The following is an 18,625-nucleotide window of genomic DNA, read 5'->3' as shown; positions in this document are numbered from 1 at the left end:
GCGTTCTGACAGCACCTCATCCCTCCCTGGAGCTGCCAGCCCCTCAGGGCCTCGTCTTCCTTTCTCCATGCGGAGCAGTGCTCCTCCCAGGCTCCGGGCGTGTGGGGTTCCGGGAAGGGAGGCGTAGGGGTGGGAGGTGGCGTGTGGCCGCGGGGGTGAGGGTGGGCGGGGTGAGTTCGCAACGTCTGCCTGCTTCTGAAGGAGGGACTTCTTATTCGTCCTGGGTTGATGTTTCCTCCTTCACTTGACACTGTCTACACACAGTTTCTGTTCCTGTGAGAATTTACCTTCTTATTTTTAAGTGGCTATTTATTATTTTCAAAATTATCTTCTTATCATTTCTAGAATTCGGCAGGGGAGAGGGAGACGGCTAAATGTCTGCAGTTTTACCGTCTTGAAGCTGGACGTCCTGGTATCAGTTTGCTAACGTATTTGCAGCAAACAAAAACGCCTTTGTCCTTGTCTGGTAGAGCTTAGATGAAGCAAAGGAATGGAAAATGTGGAAGACAACATATTGGCTGATCCTAACTAAACCTTCCTGTTGAGAGCAAAGTAGTAACTATGACCTGCCTGCTTCAGACCGTGGGCTGCGTGTGGGTGTCGCACCTTATTTTTAGTTTACCAAGGGCTGTGTACACTCCTCATTTGACCTGTACAGGTCAGCGGGATCTTACTCTATTTATACGCGAAGAACAGGCCCAGATATTAGCATGACTTGTACGGAGGGGTTGTGTGGACGAAGTGGATTTGACACCCGTCCTCAGCCTTTAAGCCCGGTTCTCTCATTCTCTCCTCTGTTGTGCTGTTAAGTGTAGATGAAGCCATATGAAACGCCTAAAAGAAACGAGTGGGTGAAATAGCGGTGACTTAAATGAAGGTGAAGAAAAACATTCAAGAATGTTGAATATCCCTTGAAACAGTGATATTTAATATAAATAAGGAAGAACAAAGATAAATGGAGAGAAATGAGGGGTGTTAGGCTTTTGAGAAGCTTTATTTAAAACCACACTGGGGATCATTTGGAAACCAAGGCAGAAGCTCCAAAAACTGACATTCTTTCTGCAGTTCTCATCATGAATCTGGCCACTCAAATTTTAATTTCCTGTCAGAATAAAAAAAAAAAATAGAAGACCAAAGATCTCATAATTGGTTTTTCAAACCATAAACAGCTTTCAAAAAATCTTTGAATATCTTTTTTTCTAGTTTCATGCTCTGCATTCTTGTCTGGTCTGAATAAATTTTAAAATGGAATTTTTCAGTTTGAATTGTAGACTATCCCAGGGTAGAAGTTGGGAACTTTGATTACTTTGTTATTGGAAAAGTGCCTTTTTCTGCGTTTTCTCTGTAGCCAGGTCTGTGAGGTTTAGAAGTATGGGTGACAGAGCCTGTCTGGGGATATGGTCCCCCCGTCCAGTGGAGAGGTACTAATTATATAATTTGCTTTCAAAACTTGAAAAGAAGACTGGTTTTAAAGAGTGAATGACTAAGGTTTGGAAGTCTTAGCTAGACTGAGAGAAGGAGGAAATAGATTTTTACGTTTTGCAAAGGAGGATTCACAGCAAAGCATGTCAGAAGGTTAGTTGGAGCAATTAAGAGACATTAGAGAGAACTGTCTATCTGCTGAATGTGGGCAAGAGAATTCTATGACATGTTGAAATTGGTGTGCCTATTTTTGTTTGGTTCTTTGACTGCAAATAAATGGAGTTTAATTAAAGTTTCATAGCAAAGAGTAAGGAGGATCTCATGGGGATTCTAGCAGCAAATACGGTAAGGCTGGGCAGAGCTCAAGAGCAAGTGTGTGGTTCTCAGCTCAGGGAGCTTCTGGGATCCTGATCAGGGTGAGCGGGTAGGTGAGCACACTTACTGTGCTGTTGTATAATGCAGCCATTTCCCAGATGCTTGCTCTGTTGTGCTCTGTCTCTGTTCCCCTCTAACTTTATCATTCACGTAGCCCACGTGGACTCTCCAGCTTCTAAAGCAACAGCGATTGCCATAATCATTGTTCTGTTCCAGCTTCAAGAGCTGAATGGCAAATTTCCATGTTTCCTGGTTCAGAGTCCCCAGAGAGTATATGATTAGGTCAGTCTGTTGGATCCCAGATGATTGCATCAGGGCTATAATTAGCTTTCTTTGGCTCAAGAATCAAGCCCCTGTTCAAGTGTACAAGCGGTAGAATCATGCCATGTGAAAAATCTGTAGACGGCAGGGTCGCTGGATGGGTGATTGCTAGAAAGTGTTGGGACATCAGCAGAGCAGGAAAAGTTTGGCGCTCCTACTGTGTTTAATGGACCTCAAATTCAAACAAGGCAATTTGATTTCCAAGTCTATCTTCCTAAACCCATAGCTCTTATATTATATACAAAGCCTTGTACTAAGAACAGGGCATATAATGGTCAGGAAACGAAACAAGGTCTCTGCTCTCTCAGAGCTGCACTGTAGGGGGAAAAACATATTAATCAAATAAGTAACGTTTTGAATATATAATTACAGACTGAAATCAGGGCACTAAAAGAAAGGCCACTGGTCTATGAGAGAACAGGAGCCTGAGTGGACAGGTAGGTTGAGGAAGGCTTCTTGGACGAAGGGTCATAAGCTGAGGTCTGAAGAATGAGTAGGAATCAATTAGGTGAAGGGGAGAGACACAGTCCAGACAGTGAATAGCTGGTGAGGCTTGGGAGGGAACATGGGCGTTCAAAGAACTGGAAGGAATTTAGGGGAGGGCGGGCATGGCCAAGGGATGTAGGACATGCTAAGGAGTTTGATCCTTATTTGAAGAGCCGTGACATCTAAAGGGAGTTAGGTGGGGGTGACATAATCAGATTTCTATTTGGAAAAGATGATGTTTCTGAAGTGTGGAGGGCACACAGGAAGGAGCAAAAAAGGCACGTGGGGTGGACTTCTGGTAGACTTTCACTGAAGCTAAGTAAGGAATGGTAGTGACTTGGTCTAAGGTGGTGGCAGTTGGGGTAGAAGAACTTGAACAGATTCAGGGGCGTTTAAGAGGTAAATAAAGACATGGTGATGGGCTGGTGAGCTTTCTATGGGCTGAGGTAGAAAACACTGGAAAAAGACCAACTTTAGGAGGGCAGGTCATGAGTTCAACCTTTGATACAGTGAGTTTAATGTATATTTAAGACATCCAAGTGAAGATTTTGAGAAGGCAGTTGGCTATAGGATGTGGAACCAGAGTCACGGGCATAGAGATTTCATTGACGTCATGGATATGGTTCATATTGAGGGAGAAAAAAAATAAAGTGAAAAGAGAACGTCTAGGCCCTGGGGAGAACGGTTTCATGGTTGGGCGAGGAATGGACCAGCCAGCAGAGGAAACACAGGCTTGTGTTGACTAGAGGAGAATTTCCAGCAACCCCTGAGGACACGCTGGAAGTTGGTGAATATGAATTTATTGTGCTTCTTGCTGACCCTGAGGTGTGACTCTGCAGGCAGCACTTACTTGCTTGAGTGCAGAGACAGGGAAAGCTGCTGGCAGAGATGACGCAGGGTTAGGTTTTGCTAGACACAGGGAATGAAAAGGCAGAGCGCCTGAGTGGTACATACTCACGTGTGCAACGTAACTTACCATACTTTTTTTTAGTATAGGTAAGGATTTTTAAATTTCAGATAATTCTGAGAAACACATACTGTGTATAAATATTTGCCCCTATTTCAAATATTTATTTTGGATGCATTCCTATCAGTAGAATTGACAGAGTAGAAATAATTTTCAAGCTTTTTTGTAACATTGCAAATTTTCCCTTTTGGGGGCGGGGGCAGATGGCTCTAATCTTGTTTGCATAAGGCAGTGGGCATTCTACTTCTTATCCTTTGCATTTTTGACAGACAAATGAATTACCCAAATTCTTAGTTTTTGTTATTGTCTTTCAGTTGCTGCATTTTGAGTAATTTTCTTTGGTTAAGATACACAGCTCATGCATGTGAGAGAATGTCTTTCCATTGCCTTTGCACATTAATGAAAACTTGTCTGGTTATCAGATCCCTGGGTCTTAAATGTTTCCCCTCTCAAACTGCTAAATAAAGGATTCCATTTTATCCTGAATCTTAATGGTTTGGACAAATCTGAGACCAAAGTGTTCTAAGAAGAGGGACATGCAAAGGCCCCCAAGGTGAAAAATGCTTGGAAAGAAAGTATTGCCAGAGGGGAGAGAGAAATGGGGGAGGGAGGGGGAAAAGGAGAGAGAGAGAGAGAGAGAGAGAGAGAGAGAGGGAGAGAGAGGGAGAGGGAGAGAGAGAGAGAGGGAGAGAGAGAGAGAGAGAGAGAGAGAGAGAGAGAGAGAGAGAGAGAGAATGCTGGGAAATGAGGGCAGAGAGATAGCACATGGTCCAATCCTGAGTCCTGTGAGCCAGCCTGAGAACTGTGCATTTGTGAGTGAGATGAGAACCACTGGGTGGTTTTGAGCAAGGTGGTGCTCTGATCCGTGGTGTTTAAATCGAGAGGCCTGAGGAGGTTACTGGGGGTAACCAGCAAGTCCCATCAGCCTTAAGGCCTTGGATCTTGAAGGCAGGGAGGAGCCTGAGCCTGAGGGCCTTCAGCTGCTCCTCCCTGGCCAGGATGAGGAAGGCAGGGTGTGTGTGTGTGCGCTCGCACGCAAGTATGTGTTTACAACCTGGGAATTCACTTAGCTCCTTCCTCCAGACTTCTCTTGGCCTCTTCTCTTCAGCTCCCTCTAAGGGTCTTCTCTTGGGTCAAGCATCCAGCGGATCCTGAAGGATTCACTCTCGCCTGTTTTGTCTCCCACTCCTGCACGGCGTGTGAGAGAAGGGGCCCCGCACAGACTTCCGGGCTTTCTTGTGTTCAAATGATACCATCAGCCTCTTCACGCTACAATTCTGATTCGATATCAAATTTGTCATACATTTTCTTGGGTTTCCCATTGGTCACAAATCTTATTCATATCTTTTTAAAAAAATTATTAATTATATATGTTTCGGTGCTATAGTCCCCACACTTAAAATCATAGCCTCCTTGCAAGTCAACCATTAGCATCTTTATAAACTCCAGTCCTTGCTAAAGGGTGACGCTGTGAGCTTCGAGATTGTCTGAAGAGACCAACTTGCCGTCACCTGCTCAGCTCTATTTTTGAGTTTGTGTGAAGTCTTGGCCTCCCTCCTCCTTGTTTACGTCAACTCATTTCCTCCTAAACCAGCCCCCTCCTGAGCTCCCTCTTCGCTTGACACTGCCGTGCAGCGCCGGCGGCTTGCTGGTCTTGCTCGGTGTTCCTGAGGCATGGGACTCCGTGGGGACACTTGTGCCCACTGACCGAGCCTGGGGAGGAAGGCCTTTGCCAGTCTCGAGCGCCCGGGGAGCTGAGTGTGCCTGCGCTTTCTGAGAAGACGTTCATTCATTTGTCGGTCATTCACTGGGCCTCAGCTAGGGGCTGAGTTTGGAGTGAGCACTGTGATGCTCACTTAGGAGTCAGCTCTTAAAGAGACCCAGACGCGACAGATGAAGAAGGCTTTTCACCAGTGATCGCTTCATGCTCTTTGCAGGAGCCGCGGTTAATTCCTGCATGAGGCCCAAGGGGGAGTCACGGAAACGTTTCTCGAGGCCGGCGAGGCTTTCGGGGGCGGTATTTTCGTTTTGAGGAGGTGATCCAGGAGTGGGCTGAGTAGGAGGCACAGCAGGAGTGACACTGTAAGAAAAGCCGCAGGCCCCTTGTGAGGCCCCTGAGTGCTGCGGGGTGGCCGGCGTGGAAGGGCGAAGGCGGAACTTACCACGATGTATGGTTGGAAACACAGGCTGGGGAGAGCCAAGTGTAGGGCCCTATACTCTGACTTTTGAATTTATCCCGTGGACAAAAGGGAGCCTTGAGAAGCTTGAAGCATTGTATTATGACCAGCTTCTTATTTTAAAAGACCTCTTTGGCAGCAAAAGTTTGCACTGAGATCAATATGAGAATTATTGCAATAATTCATATAAGATGAGGGCTTCCGTCAAGCCAGAGGGTTTAGCGGCTGGGGTGGGGAGTAGGGGAGGAGGTGGGTGGGGTGGGGGATGGAAGGAGAAGATAAATCCCAGAAGGTTTCAGAAGGTAGAACTGACAGGACATGGCGGGAGCTTTGGCGTGGGTAACGAGGGAAATTGGGGGGAAACAAGAGTTTGACTTTTGCATGCTAGACCTGATGGTGACTGTGCGACTCCTGGCTGGGATGTCCAGTGGACAGCCAGATATTTGAGAACGTTACTCAGGACGTTGTTTTGTAAAGGTGGTCAATACAAACAACTTGGGCTCAAAGTTCCTTAAATCCTCAATTTTAACAAGCTTTTCAGGTCTTCACTTCAGCAAACCACCATCACAGCCGTGTCTAGATCTAACACCATCTTCACCTTCTGTAAATACGAAGAACTGAAGTCCAGGATGGCAGCTTGTCCCCTGGTTCGTCCGGGGTTCCAGCTCTCTTACAGCTTTCCTTTTAGGTCACTGAGACTTCGTGTCCCTCTGCGTCTCCTTTTACTCTTAGTCCATTGAAGCTTTTTACTATTTCTTTTTTTTTTTTTTTTTTTAATCTGGTCTAAACCATAAAGGGCCCAGTCTGGTTCATTTAAGTTTTAGTACATACTTGCTTTCTGACACATCCATTCTGCATATTCTTAATGCTGGATCTGGACTGCTGGGTGCTAAAGGAAAGACACAATATGGACCTAGAACCACCACAAACGTGTGGGTTCCAGTGCACCCCTGTATGATATTTTTGCTTGCCCTAGGCAGGTTCCTTTTCCAAAACCTACAGCATATTCCAGACTTTTACCTTCTTATTCATGCCTCCTTTCACACTGACACCTTGCTTCACAACTCAGTTAGAAGATGGTCTTACTCTCTGTTTCAAAGACAAAATTGAAGGGGTCATGTTGGACTCCTTCAGCCATCCAGTTCCACACGTTCAAACGTATTCATGCCTTCACCTTTTCTTCTGGCCACAGAGGAGAGATGTTAATACTCGAAGATCGTCCTGTGTTCTTCACCTGGTCATTAGTCTTTCCAATAGTCCTTCTTTCTCCTCCATGTGAATCTCTCTGTGTTGGCTCTTGCCTTCTACATGGTCAAGTCTTCATCTTAAAAAGAAAAAATCCCTCATGTGAGCCTTCATTTCCCTCCAGCTGCAAATCCCCTTTCCAGAAAAGATGGTCAGTGAATGTTTATGGTCTTGTTCCTCTAAATGAGGGTTTCCCCAACTTCAACACTATTTTGGGCCTGATAATTCTTCGTTGCAGGGGCTGTCCTGTGCCTTCTAGAATGTTTAACAACATCCCTGGTATTTACTAGTTAGATGTCAGTAATACTGGCCGCTTCCCCAGTTGTGATAATGAAAAATATCTGTAGACCCCTGTCGGTGAGGGGAGGGCGAAATTGTTCCAGTTGTGACTAAACTCACAGTAGTGGCTGTTTGAGTAGATTCTGAAAAGCTGTAACAACATTAGCAGAAGAGATTATGCAGCTGGAGTGATGACATTAGTAAAGACTGTTGTTCTGTTAAGAAGCTAGGCCGACAGGAAACCCAGTAGTGCACATAGAAGATACTTAAAAATGTTGCTCTGGGGAATACTCAGAATGTACACTGAGAGAGTGTGAGACCTCAGGTCACTGAAACTTCACCTGCTGCGAAACACGTGCTAGTGGATTTCATTATTAATCAATTTCTTTTCATTAGGACAATTTCTTTCTGATATACTATGTGTAGTAAGTTAGCAAGCTGGGTTTTACCGTGTTTGATGGAAGAATATTGACAGGATTTGGAGGAAGAGAAACATGGCTCTCCTAGAAAAATGTACGCTCTTTGAACCACAGTTGGCTTTGAAATGAAGTTCTTATATGTTAACAATATTTGCATATATCAAGATATTTAAGTTTGTATCAGTTTTTTAAAAAAAAGGACTATGAGTTTAGGCATAAATTATAGAATGTTATTCTTAGGGATAGGAAGGTAAAAATGACGATTCTGTTAAGTACAAGACGTGCTCTTTTCATTTCTGCACACCCAGCACTGACTTGGGGCTCCCATTGGATTCAATGGATAACATAGGAAACTGAATATATTACGCGTAGTAAGGTAGCACCTGAAGAAAGTCAGAATGTCTGTTGTGAAACCAGGAGACCAAGTGATTCCAACGTGGCCTTAGAACTCCGTTATCTTATTTTAAAATCTTACAGACCTAATGACACGATGCCCTGGAAAGATGTTTTAATTTGTTGAGTGCTTGCTGTGCTTCAAACCCTGGGCTGAAGTCAAGGAGCTCCTCTAGGCTTTTGTAAATGTGAGGTGCAGGGGTGTAGTGGCGCTGTTTCATCTTGGCTCACAAAAGCCGATTTCTACATCTCTTCCAAACTCTGTGCTCAGTGACTGGAATCAGCCCTGTTAGGAGTATTTACACCATAGAATCAAAATATGCCACACTTCAGGGCTTTTTTTTAAAAATTTTTTTTTTTTTTTATTTCCGGAGAACTGTTTTACCAGCTCACCACTGAAGACAGGTCTTATTTTCCCCGTTTCGCAGCTGAAACAAAGTAACTCAGAAAAGGAACTCCCTAAATGAGTTTAACTTTGAAAACCACATGAGTTCTTGGGAGTCAAGGCGTAATATTAGCATAAGAGAATTTCTTATTTTTTCACCCTAGTGGTGGAATCCAGCTGAGCTTGGGCTATCTTCGTGGAGGATTCAATATCCTTGTGAATTGCACATTTTCCTTTTTTATTTTCATTGTGTACAGCAGGTAAATCAACTGTACTTCAGTATAATGAGAACACTGTTTATGTTCTTCTGTTTCCCTTACCTTCCTCCCTGATCTTAAATGAAGGGATCATAAGACAGTATTTGAGACCAAGATTTTGGTGTATATTAGAGTGTTATTTTTCATCACACTCGGTTTCGTAACAAACATATCACGTGCAAGCTGTTCCCAGCCTTGTTTAACTAACTCCTGCTCTATCAGTAGCCAGTTCTGTGATCCTGAACCAGTTTTCTCAGCTGGCTAGTATGGGGGATGCCAACAGTGACCTCTAAGTTCCTTGCCGTCACGCCAACACGAATTGTGCTTCTCATAACTAGAGTATGTCCTGCTGTCAAAATAGTAGTGTGGGATATAAGCCATAAGTAAAGTGATTCTAGTCAAAGTTTGTTGAAGATGTAGCCTCGGAAGTGAAGTTTATTTTGTCGTGTAACTGAGTTTTTATTTCCTTTTGAAAGTTTCAAAATCTGAAGCTGAGAGAGTTCTACTGTGAGGGAAACCCACTGTTCCTGAAGAAGCCGGTTCATGCTGTCAAGCAGGAGGACATCTGGAGTTTACAGGTGAAGCCTGATTACATCTTTCACACAAGTCTTCCAGCGGAAGCCGTGAATACATTTTAAAGAGTTTTCTTCTTAAACATTCCTGCCAGGCCAGCAAATGAGTACTACAACCCTCGTCCGTTGGCAGTGTGACTCCTACTCATGTGCTTTTTGACTTGCTTGCAGAAGCCAGTGTAATCCTCTCTGATTTCCAGAGTCACCAAATTCAGACGTTTAAACATTTTGTTAGATGGAGAGAAAAGAGGAATCTGTTTTCGCTTTAGCCTTCCAAGTGTTTGTCAGTATTATCTGTGGATGTATTTGATGTGTTCCTACGGGGATCTTTTGCTTTTTCCGTCTCCTTTTCTCTCGTCCCCATTCCTAGTGGATGAATGAATATGACCCAGAAAGCATGTTTTATTTAGTCAAGCAAGTTGATGATGTTAAAAGGAGGACTAGGGGCGCATATTAGAGGACTCTCTGTGTGTGTCCTTCAGTGACAGATGAATTACAGACTGCAGATCTTTCCACCTCTGAGCATGAGTCTCCATTGTGAACCTGGACTTCTCAGGTCTTTTTAGGTCCATAGCCGAATATACAGAATTGTCTTAAAACTTCCAAGAATTGCATAGAATTCAAGTTTCCTGGTCAGAGGAAATAACCAATCTTGTCCAATATTTTAGTTTTTTAAAAAATACAGCATTTCCCCCTTATTACATAAGTAATGTATGTTTAATACAGAAAACTAGAAAATACAGATGAGCAAGGAAGAAAATAAATATTATTTATAGCATCATACTGATTAAAAGTTTATTACAAAAGTAATACAAGCTTATTTAGAGAAATTAGAAAAGAAGGCAATAGAAATTGATAAACATGCTCAGAAACCCAGCATGCAGAGATACAACCGCTGTTCGCTCTGACATTTATTCTGCTGGAACTTTCCATGCACCCATGAGTTTTTTATATTGAAGATGAGTTCAAACTTCATATATTACTTAGAGACTTGTTTTTCTTTAACTTAAAACATTGTGGTTATCTTTCCAGTGAGTAATAAGTAAGTCTATGGCATCTTTTTTGGTGAATTCATAATACTCTGGTATGTAATTACAGCATAATATTTTTATTGAAGTATAGTCGATGTACAATGTTGTGTTAATTTCTGGAGTACAGAATACTGATTCAGTTATATATATATATATATATATATTTTTTTTTTTTTCTTTTCATATTCTTTTTCACTATAGGCTATATTCAACAAAGTGTTGAATGTAGTTCCCTGTACTCTACAGTAGGACCTTATTGTTTATCTATTGTTTATCTATTTTATATATAGTAGTCAGTATCTGCAAATCCCGAACTCCCAATTTGTCCCTCCCCACTCCCTTTCCGCCTGGTAACCATAAGTTTGTTTTCTGTGTCTTAGTCTGTCTCTGTTTTGTAAATACGTTCGTTTGTGTCCTTTTTTTAGATTCCACATATAAGTGATATCATGTGGTATTTTTATTTTTCTTTCTGGCTTATTTTACTTAGAATGATGATCTCCAGGTCCACCTATATTGCAGCAAATAGCATTATCTTATTCTTTTTTATGGCTAAGTAGTATTCCATTGCATATATACCACATTTTCTTTATCTAGTCGTATGCTGATGGACATTTAGGTGGTTTCCAAGTCTTGGCTATTGTAAATAGTGCTGCTGTGAACATTGGGGTGCAGGTGTCTTTTCAAAATAGAGTTCCTCCAGGTATATGCCCAGGAGTGGAATTGTTGGATCATAGGGTAAGTCTATTTTCAGTTTTTTAAGGAATCTCCATACTGTTTTCCATAATGCCTCCACCAAATTACATTCCCACTAACAGTGTAGGGGACAGTTCCCTTTTCTTCTCAGCCTCTCCAGCATTTATCATCTGTGGACTTTCGAATGATGGCCATTCTGACTAGCGTGAGGTGATATCTCATTGTACTTCTGATTTGCATTTCTCTGATAATTAGTGATATTGAGCATTTTTTCATGTGATTACACCATAATATTTTAAGCTATTTTCCTACTGTTGACTGTTTAGATTATTAATAATTTTCTAATTTTTTGGCCTTTACAAACAGGGCTACAATGACTGTCTTTTTCTGTATTATCTCTCTGTGTTATCCCTATGAGTCAAATTGCTGAGCTAAAAAACTGATCTTTTTATGCTTATTTATTTATTTTTAAGGGAGGTACTGGGGGATTGAACCCAGGACCTTGTGCATGCACTCTACCACTTAGCCATACCCTCCCTGTTGAACTTTCATCTTTTAAAGTTTGATTAGCTCTTTCCAATTGTCTTCCAGAGAACCAATCTATATTTCTACAAACAGTATTCATTCCCATTGTTGTGTGAAAAAATATCTTATTTGAAATTTGATTGTAAATATTTTTTAAAAATTGAACTATTTAATTTGTTTAATTCCTTAAAACCAATTTTTTCTCCTTGAGTCAAGCATTTCAGAATAATAATAATAATAATAATAATAATAATAATAATAATAATAATAATAATAATAATAACAGCAGCAGCAACAGCAGTAATAATAATAGACAGCTAACACTTGTTAAGCTTATCATGGGCAAGTCATTGTTCTAAGCACTTAACAGGAATGAACTAATTTAGTCCTCCCTTAAAAGATAGGTACCATTATTGTTCCCACTTAATAGATAAACTGAGACTCAGAGAGGTTAAATAATTTGTCAAGTTCACAGAGCTGGTCTGTTTCAGGATACTGATGCCATTCTAGTCATATGCGCCCTAGACTCCATGCTGCAAAATTGCCTCAAAAAGGGGCTGCCAGAAAGTGCAGGGAAAGGGAACGGGGTCATCTTTGGTTGGAAGGGGTTCTGGCTTGTGAAGGGGGCTGGATGAGCAGTTAACCCAGTGTGGCAGGGGTCCTGCAGGGAGACCCTGAGAGTAAGAATGTTACCCGGTGTCTGGGACCCAGTTGCAGGCTGAGAGAACAGTGTTTCTTTCTTCTTATTTTCAAAACTGTAGGGACCTAAGAGCACAAGAATTTTGGATTTTGTTCTGTGTATTTAGTAGAAGTAATGATTTTTACTTACAATATGTAAAAGGTTTGGATATTTTCGAAAGTATCTCCAAGAATTTTTCTTAGCAAGGTGCCAGATTTATTATACATTTTATATTTAAAGTAAAAGTCATTTTTACTGGATATTTGGTTAAAATATCTTAAAATACTTGGGCTGGCAGAGACCTACAGGGATTTGTTTCAGGCCATGCCTTGGTTAAGATTTTTAAAAACTTTTCCTTACCTCAGAGGTTTATGAACTAAAATTTATAGCTATATTATAGCAAAATATTAGCCAGAATATACTGCATCAGCAGGTGCTAGACTGCAAGTTTTACCTGTGTTATCTAATTTAATTCTCTGAGCTCCATGTGATAATATTGGAAAAAAATCCCTATTTTACATATGACAGATCCAAGATCAGAGAAGTTAAGGACTTGTTTAGACACTAACAGGTCAGACAACCAGGATTTGCACCCACTTGCCCATCTGACTCGGACTCTGTCTTTGCTCTTGCTGTTGTGTTTTAGCGCCTGTCATGTGGTGACAGTCGATCACACAACAGTTCCAAAGTTCATCATTTCTTCTAAGGATTCATGTTTGTTTTTACATTTTATAATTTTTGTATTTATATACATATAATTTGTATACCTATAATTTATAATTCAAATGAAATCATTATATGTAAGGGAAAAAAAGACACATGAAACTAATTTCAATCTGTGATGGTTTAACCATAGGAATAACTTCTGACCTACATATAGTCAGCTAACAAATATTCTAACAGAAAAGCATGTGAACTATTCAAAAAGAACAATTTATTTGTCCATAAAAAATTTCTTGACTTTCAAATAACACTGGAATTAGGCCATCATTAAGTTGTATATTCTCAAAAACTGTATTGCATGTCTCTTTAAGAGATTTCTTCAAAGGTACTATTGGTCATGCCAGAAGTATCTTATATTCTATATACTTGTATTTCCAAGTAATAACTTTATATTTCAATGGTGTCTGTTATTCTTCCAAAGCAACACAGTGGCAGCAAGTAGAAGAAAGTTACAAATAATGGGTAATGTAAGAGTTGTCAAGAGACATACCAAGTGCAACAAACATTTTGGTTCCAGGAATCATAAGTGGGAAAAGTGAACTGTCTGAGTTGTGACCTATTTATTGGCCCCGTGTATTTCAGCAAATCCTTCTACTTTCTGCTATTTTGGGGAGTGAATTGTTGTCTGTTAGTTTTCTGTGGCTTTATAATGAGACTAGCCATTGAATTCTGGTAGCTAAAACTTACCTAGAAAATCAGTATTTCATTAAGAATCACAAGCTTTGCTCTAAGTAGTTAGAGAAGGGGTGATAATAGACATCTAATTTAAGAGTTCTGCAGTATTAGGGGGAAAGGGTAAATCTTAACAGAAAGGATGACCTCATTATGTAGCCATCCCAGAGGATAATGTGATGCATCTGGAAGGTTATGCTGTTGGGGGTGATCAGATACTTAAGAACCCATGCTCAGGGCTGTTTCTGTATAAAGTCAGCTTTTCCAGATGTTTAAGTGGAAGGGATAGAGTAATAAGGAACAGGGAGACACAGATTTATAGGATCTTGTAGTTATTTTTACAGATTTTAATTGAAGTAGGTGAGTGAAAGATTATGTATGTATATATGTACGTGGGTAAATATTCCCAAAGATCCCAATTGGAGCCTGATGTGGACAATCTTAATACCACTGGGAAATCTTTCACTTTGGCCAGGAAAAAAAAAAGCCTCACAGTCTATTAAAATTCATACAGTGGTTTTGTAACATTTACACAGGGCTTCCATGCTACTGGCACAAACAATGGGAGGCATTTAGTGGAATAAATCAAATGTTTATTTTGTTTCCTTGGTCAGTGAAGACAGGACTATGTATTATATAATTATTATTATTATTTTTTTGCTTTAAGGTGATGATGTTGATGGTCATGGTGAAAGTTAACTGATATCTCCGCACCGCCCCTTTTATTATCTATAAGGTGAAAGTGAAGTTTCTGGACATATTTGTGTGGATAGGTTAATACATACTGAATTCAGAGATTTGGTGTATAGAAATCAGTACTCTTCACTAATATGGTTCAATTCAGGTACTCAGTGCAGGACATAACTTAGCTCAGTGCTCCTTAAACTTTAACAAACACACAGAATACCCCGGGGACCTTGTTAAATTTGCAGATTCTGGTGCAGTAAGTGAGAAGTGCAAGGAAGTCTAACTTTCTAATAAGCTTCGAGACGAGGCAGGTTCTCCTGGTCCATGATCTGCAGTTTAATTAGTAAGGATTTAGACCTTAGTAAATGTAACAGACTCAGTTTTTGAGTCCAGTCTGAATATCTGTATAGTCCTGCCTGTTGTAATTAAGCGACAAAAACTTGAATCTAAACTTTATCTAACAGTGTAAACTTATTGTAACTTGGATTCGTGTATGTCAGAGACAGGGAAGTATTACAATGGAAGTTCACTTGCTTTTCATATAACATTGAAAACCAAAGTTATTTAATTCATTATTATATACCGTGAAAACTTAATTTAACAAAACTGTGAGGAATACGCCAAAAATTATAAATTAGTGAAATGGAATCAAGGTGATATAAAGTAGTTATTTTGAAAATAATCTGAGGAACCATGTTCTTTTTTAATCTAGGAAATAACGTCAAGATTTATAATGAATCAGCTAGCAGAAAAGAATCATTTCCTAACGCGAGCCATAGAATGGTACCCGCAAGTCAGGAGCATGATCTCTCAGGGAAGGAAATGTGCAATATGTGGAAGGTCCTTTTTAACCATATGGCTGGAATGCGTTGAATTTTTTCCTCCATCAAAGGTAAATGGTGCTTTTTGTGTGAATATGAGCATAAGACCTCTTCTTATTCTTTGTCCTCATCTAAGTTGACTAATACTATGTTTGTAACTAAGAATTGACTTCTGTGATAATATAACTGTCCCCCTGCCCAGCTTTATTGAGATATAATTGACGCATAACATGGTGTAAGTTTAAGGTGTACAATGTGTTGATTTGATATATTTATAAATGTGAAGTGATTTACCACCGTAGTATCAGCTGCTGTCTTCATCCTATCATAGTTATGATTTCTTTTTTGTGATGAGAACACTTAAGATCTACTTTCTTAGCAACATTCAAATATGTGATACAGTATTATTAGCTATAATCACCATGCTGTATAGGAGATCCCCAAACTTGTTAATCTTAAAACTGGGAATTTTTGTCCTTTGACCAATATCTCCCATTTCCCCCACCCCCCACCCCTGGTAACCACTACTTTACTGTTTCTCTAAGTTTGTCTTTTTAGATTCTACATATAAATGATAATGTGCAATATTTTTCCTTCTCTGTCTGATTTATTTCACTTAGCATAATTCCCTCAATGTCCATCCAAGTTGTCATGAATGGCAGAATTTCCTTATTTTCTTTGGCTGAATAATATTCCATTGTGTGTGTGATATATAATATATATGTATATAGTATTTCCTTTATCCATTCATCTGTTAACAGACACTCAAGTTGTTTCTTTATCTTGGCTATTGTGAGTAATGCTGCAGTGAACAAGAGAATGCAGGTATCTCTACGAGATTCAGATTTCAGTTTCTTTCTATATACTAAGAAGTGGGATTGCTGGATCATATGGTAGTTGTATTTTTAATTTTTTAGGGACCCGCATACTGTTTTCCATAGTAGCTGTACCAGTTTGCATGCCCACCCATAGCGCACTGCGGGTCCTTTTCTCCATTCTCGCCAACACTTGTTACCCCTTGTCTTTTTGATAACAGCCATTCTAGCTGGTGTGAAGTGATACCTCATTGTGGGTTTCTTTTCTTTTCTCTTTTTTGGGAAATAAACACAGATACTAACATATAATCTTCAGACTCCATTCAAGTTTTGCCAGTTGTCTCCCAAATGCTCTTTATAGGAAAAGAATCTGCTCTTTTCTGTATTCAGTTGTATTATTCCAAAACAAATTCCTCCATCTTTCTTTGATTTTCATGACCATTTTAAAGACTTTGGGTTGGTCTGATCTTTCCTTTTGTTTAGAGGCAGGTTATTCATCTTGGGCAGAAGTATCACAGAGGTAAGGCTGTCTTCGTACTGAATCCTATCAGATGTTACATAGTTGTGATTTGTTCCATCACTGATGATGCTTACTTTGATCAGTGGATTAAGGCGATGTCTGTTAGGCTTCTTCACTGTAAATTTACTGTTTATCCCTCAGTAATAAGTATTTTGTGTAGTTGATATTTGAGACTGTCTCAATCTTTATCAAATTTTGAATTTATTCATTTCTATCAGTATAGGCAGATGCATTCTTATTCTATTTGATAAGCTTCAACCTATTAATATCATTCTTCATTTTGTTTCTCAGATTATCCCAGATTTGGCTGATAGGAGCACCTTCAAGCTGGCTCCCATGTCTTTTTTTTTTTTTGTGTGTGTGTGTGTATATATATTATTGAAGTATAGTCAGTTTACAAGGTTGTGTCAATTTCTGGTGTACAGCACAATGCTTCAGTCATACATGAACATACATATATTTGTTTTCGTATTTGTCATTGTGGTTTTGAATTACATTTCCCTGATGGTTAGTGATGTTCCACACCTTTTTGTGTACCTGTTTTCCATTTGTATGTCTTCTTTGGAAAAGTGTCTATTTAGTTCCTTCGCCTATTTTTAATCAGGTTGTTAGATCTGTTGCCGTTGAGTTGTGTGAGTTCTCTTTATATTTTCGATATTAACTTCTTCTCATATATATAATTTGCAAATATTTTCTCTCATCACTTAGGTTGCTTTTCATTTTTGTTGAGTTTCTTTTGCTGTGCAGGAGCTTTGTAGTTTGACTTAATCCCACTTACTTATGTTTACTTCTTTTGCTGTCATATCCAGGAAATCACTGCTGAGACCAATGTCATGTTTTCTTCTAGGAGTTTTACAGTTTCCGTCCTTTAATCCATGTCAAGTTCATTTTTGTGAGTGGTGTAAGATAGGGATCCAGTTCATTCCTCTGCGTGTGGTTGTCCAGTTTTCCCAACACCATTTACTGAAGGGACTATCCTTCCTTCATTGTGTGTTCTTGGATCCCTAGTCAAATACGAGTTGACCATAAATGCAGGGGTTTATTTCTGAGCTCCCAGTTTTGTTCCATGGGTCTATGTGTCTATTTTTATGCCAGTACTGTACTGTTTTGATTACTATAGCTTTGCAGTATAGTTTGAAATCAGGAAGTGTAATGTGTCCAGCTTTGTTCTTCTTTCTCAGGATTGCTTTGGCTATTTGGGGTCCTTTGTGGCTCTATGTAGATTTTAGGATTGTATTTTCTATTTATGTGAAAAGTATTCATTGGACTTTTGATAGTGATTGCACTGAATCTATAGATAGCTTTTGATAACATGAATGTTTCAATGTTATTAATTCTTCTGATCCATGAACATGGGATATCTTTCCATTTGTTTGTATCTTCTTCAGTTTCCTTTGTCAAAGTTTTGTACTTTTCTGTGTACAGATCTTTAACCTCCTTGGTTAGATTTATTCCAAGAACTTTGTTGTTTTTGACATCATTGTGAGTGGGATTGTTTTCTTTATTTTTCATATACTTTCTGTTAGTATATGGAAATGCAGCTGTTTTTTGTATGTTGCTTTTGTATCCTGCAACTACTGAATTTGTTGATTAGTTCTAGCAGTTTTTCGGAGGAGTCTTTAGGTTTTTCTATATGTAAGATCATATCGTCTGCAAAGACAGTTTTACTGCTTTCTTTTCTATTTGGAAGCCTTTTATCTGATTTTTAGCCTGACTGTTCTAGTTAGGATTTCCAGTACTGTGTTGAATAGGAGTGGGTGGAATGGGCAACTCTTATCAGAGAGAGCTGAGCACAGTGCTTGGTACATATTTCATTCCTCAGAATGACTGATGAATACAAGAACTGGATTTTAATACTTACTCCTGTGTTTTATTAGGTTAGTGATGTGTTACATCAAATGTATTATAGAGAAGAATCTGGCAGAGCTGCTGCCAATAAGGGCTAATGTCGAGATGAAATAATGGTTGAGGAGAAATTTAAAAGTCAAAACCAGCTGGACATTAAACACCAAGAGAAAAGAGAGATCATCAGCGGAAAAATTAAAATAGAATTGTATGCAATTCTCAAGATGAGAATAAATCTGTAATCTTGATCGCTTATGTAACGTATCTGTGAATTGTTCACATTACCATCTGGAATGGACTGTTATATTCAGGAGAC

At 39.7% G+C, this 18,625-nt stretch overlaps 1 protein-coding gene across 2 annotated transcripts in view; it reads left to right on the top strand.

Annotated features, from left to right (window-relative positions):
• LRRC69 (leucine rich repeat containing 69) overlaps positions 1-18,625 on the top strand; it is a 73,400-nt gene that overhangs the window by 38,805 nt on the left and 15,970 nt on the right. For both annotated transcript variants that reach the window (XM_031439298.2, XM_010975993.3), the window contains 2 exons: positions 9,203-9,304; positions 15,021-15,200. In XM_031439298.2, coding sequence (XP_031295158.1) covers positions 9,203-9,304; positions 15,021-15,200 — 282 coding nt within the window. The remainder of the gene's footprint in view (positions 1-9,202; positions 9,305-15,020; positions 15,201-18,625) is intronic.

Source organism: Camelus dromedarius, chromosome 20, assembly GCF_036321535.1.
Source record: "Camelus dromedarius isolate mCamDro1 chromosome 20, mCamDro1.pat, whole genome shotgun sequence".
Lineage (NCBI taxonomy): Eukaryota > Metazoa > Chordata > Mammalia > Artiodactyla > Camelidae > Camelus > Camelus dromedarius.
The sequence above is the reverse complement of the archived record's forward strand: the minus strand, read 5'-3'. Positions and strand labels throughout refer to the sequence as shown.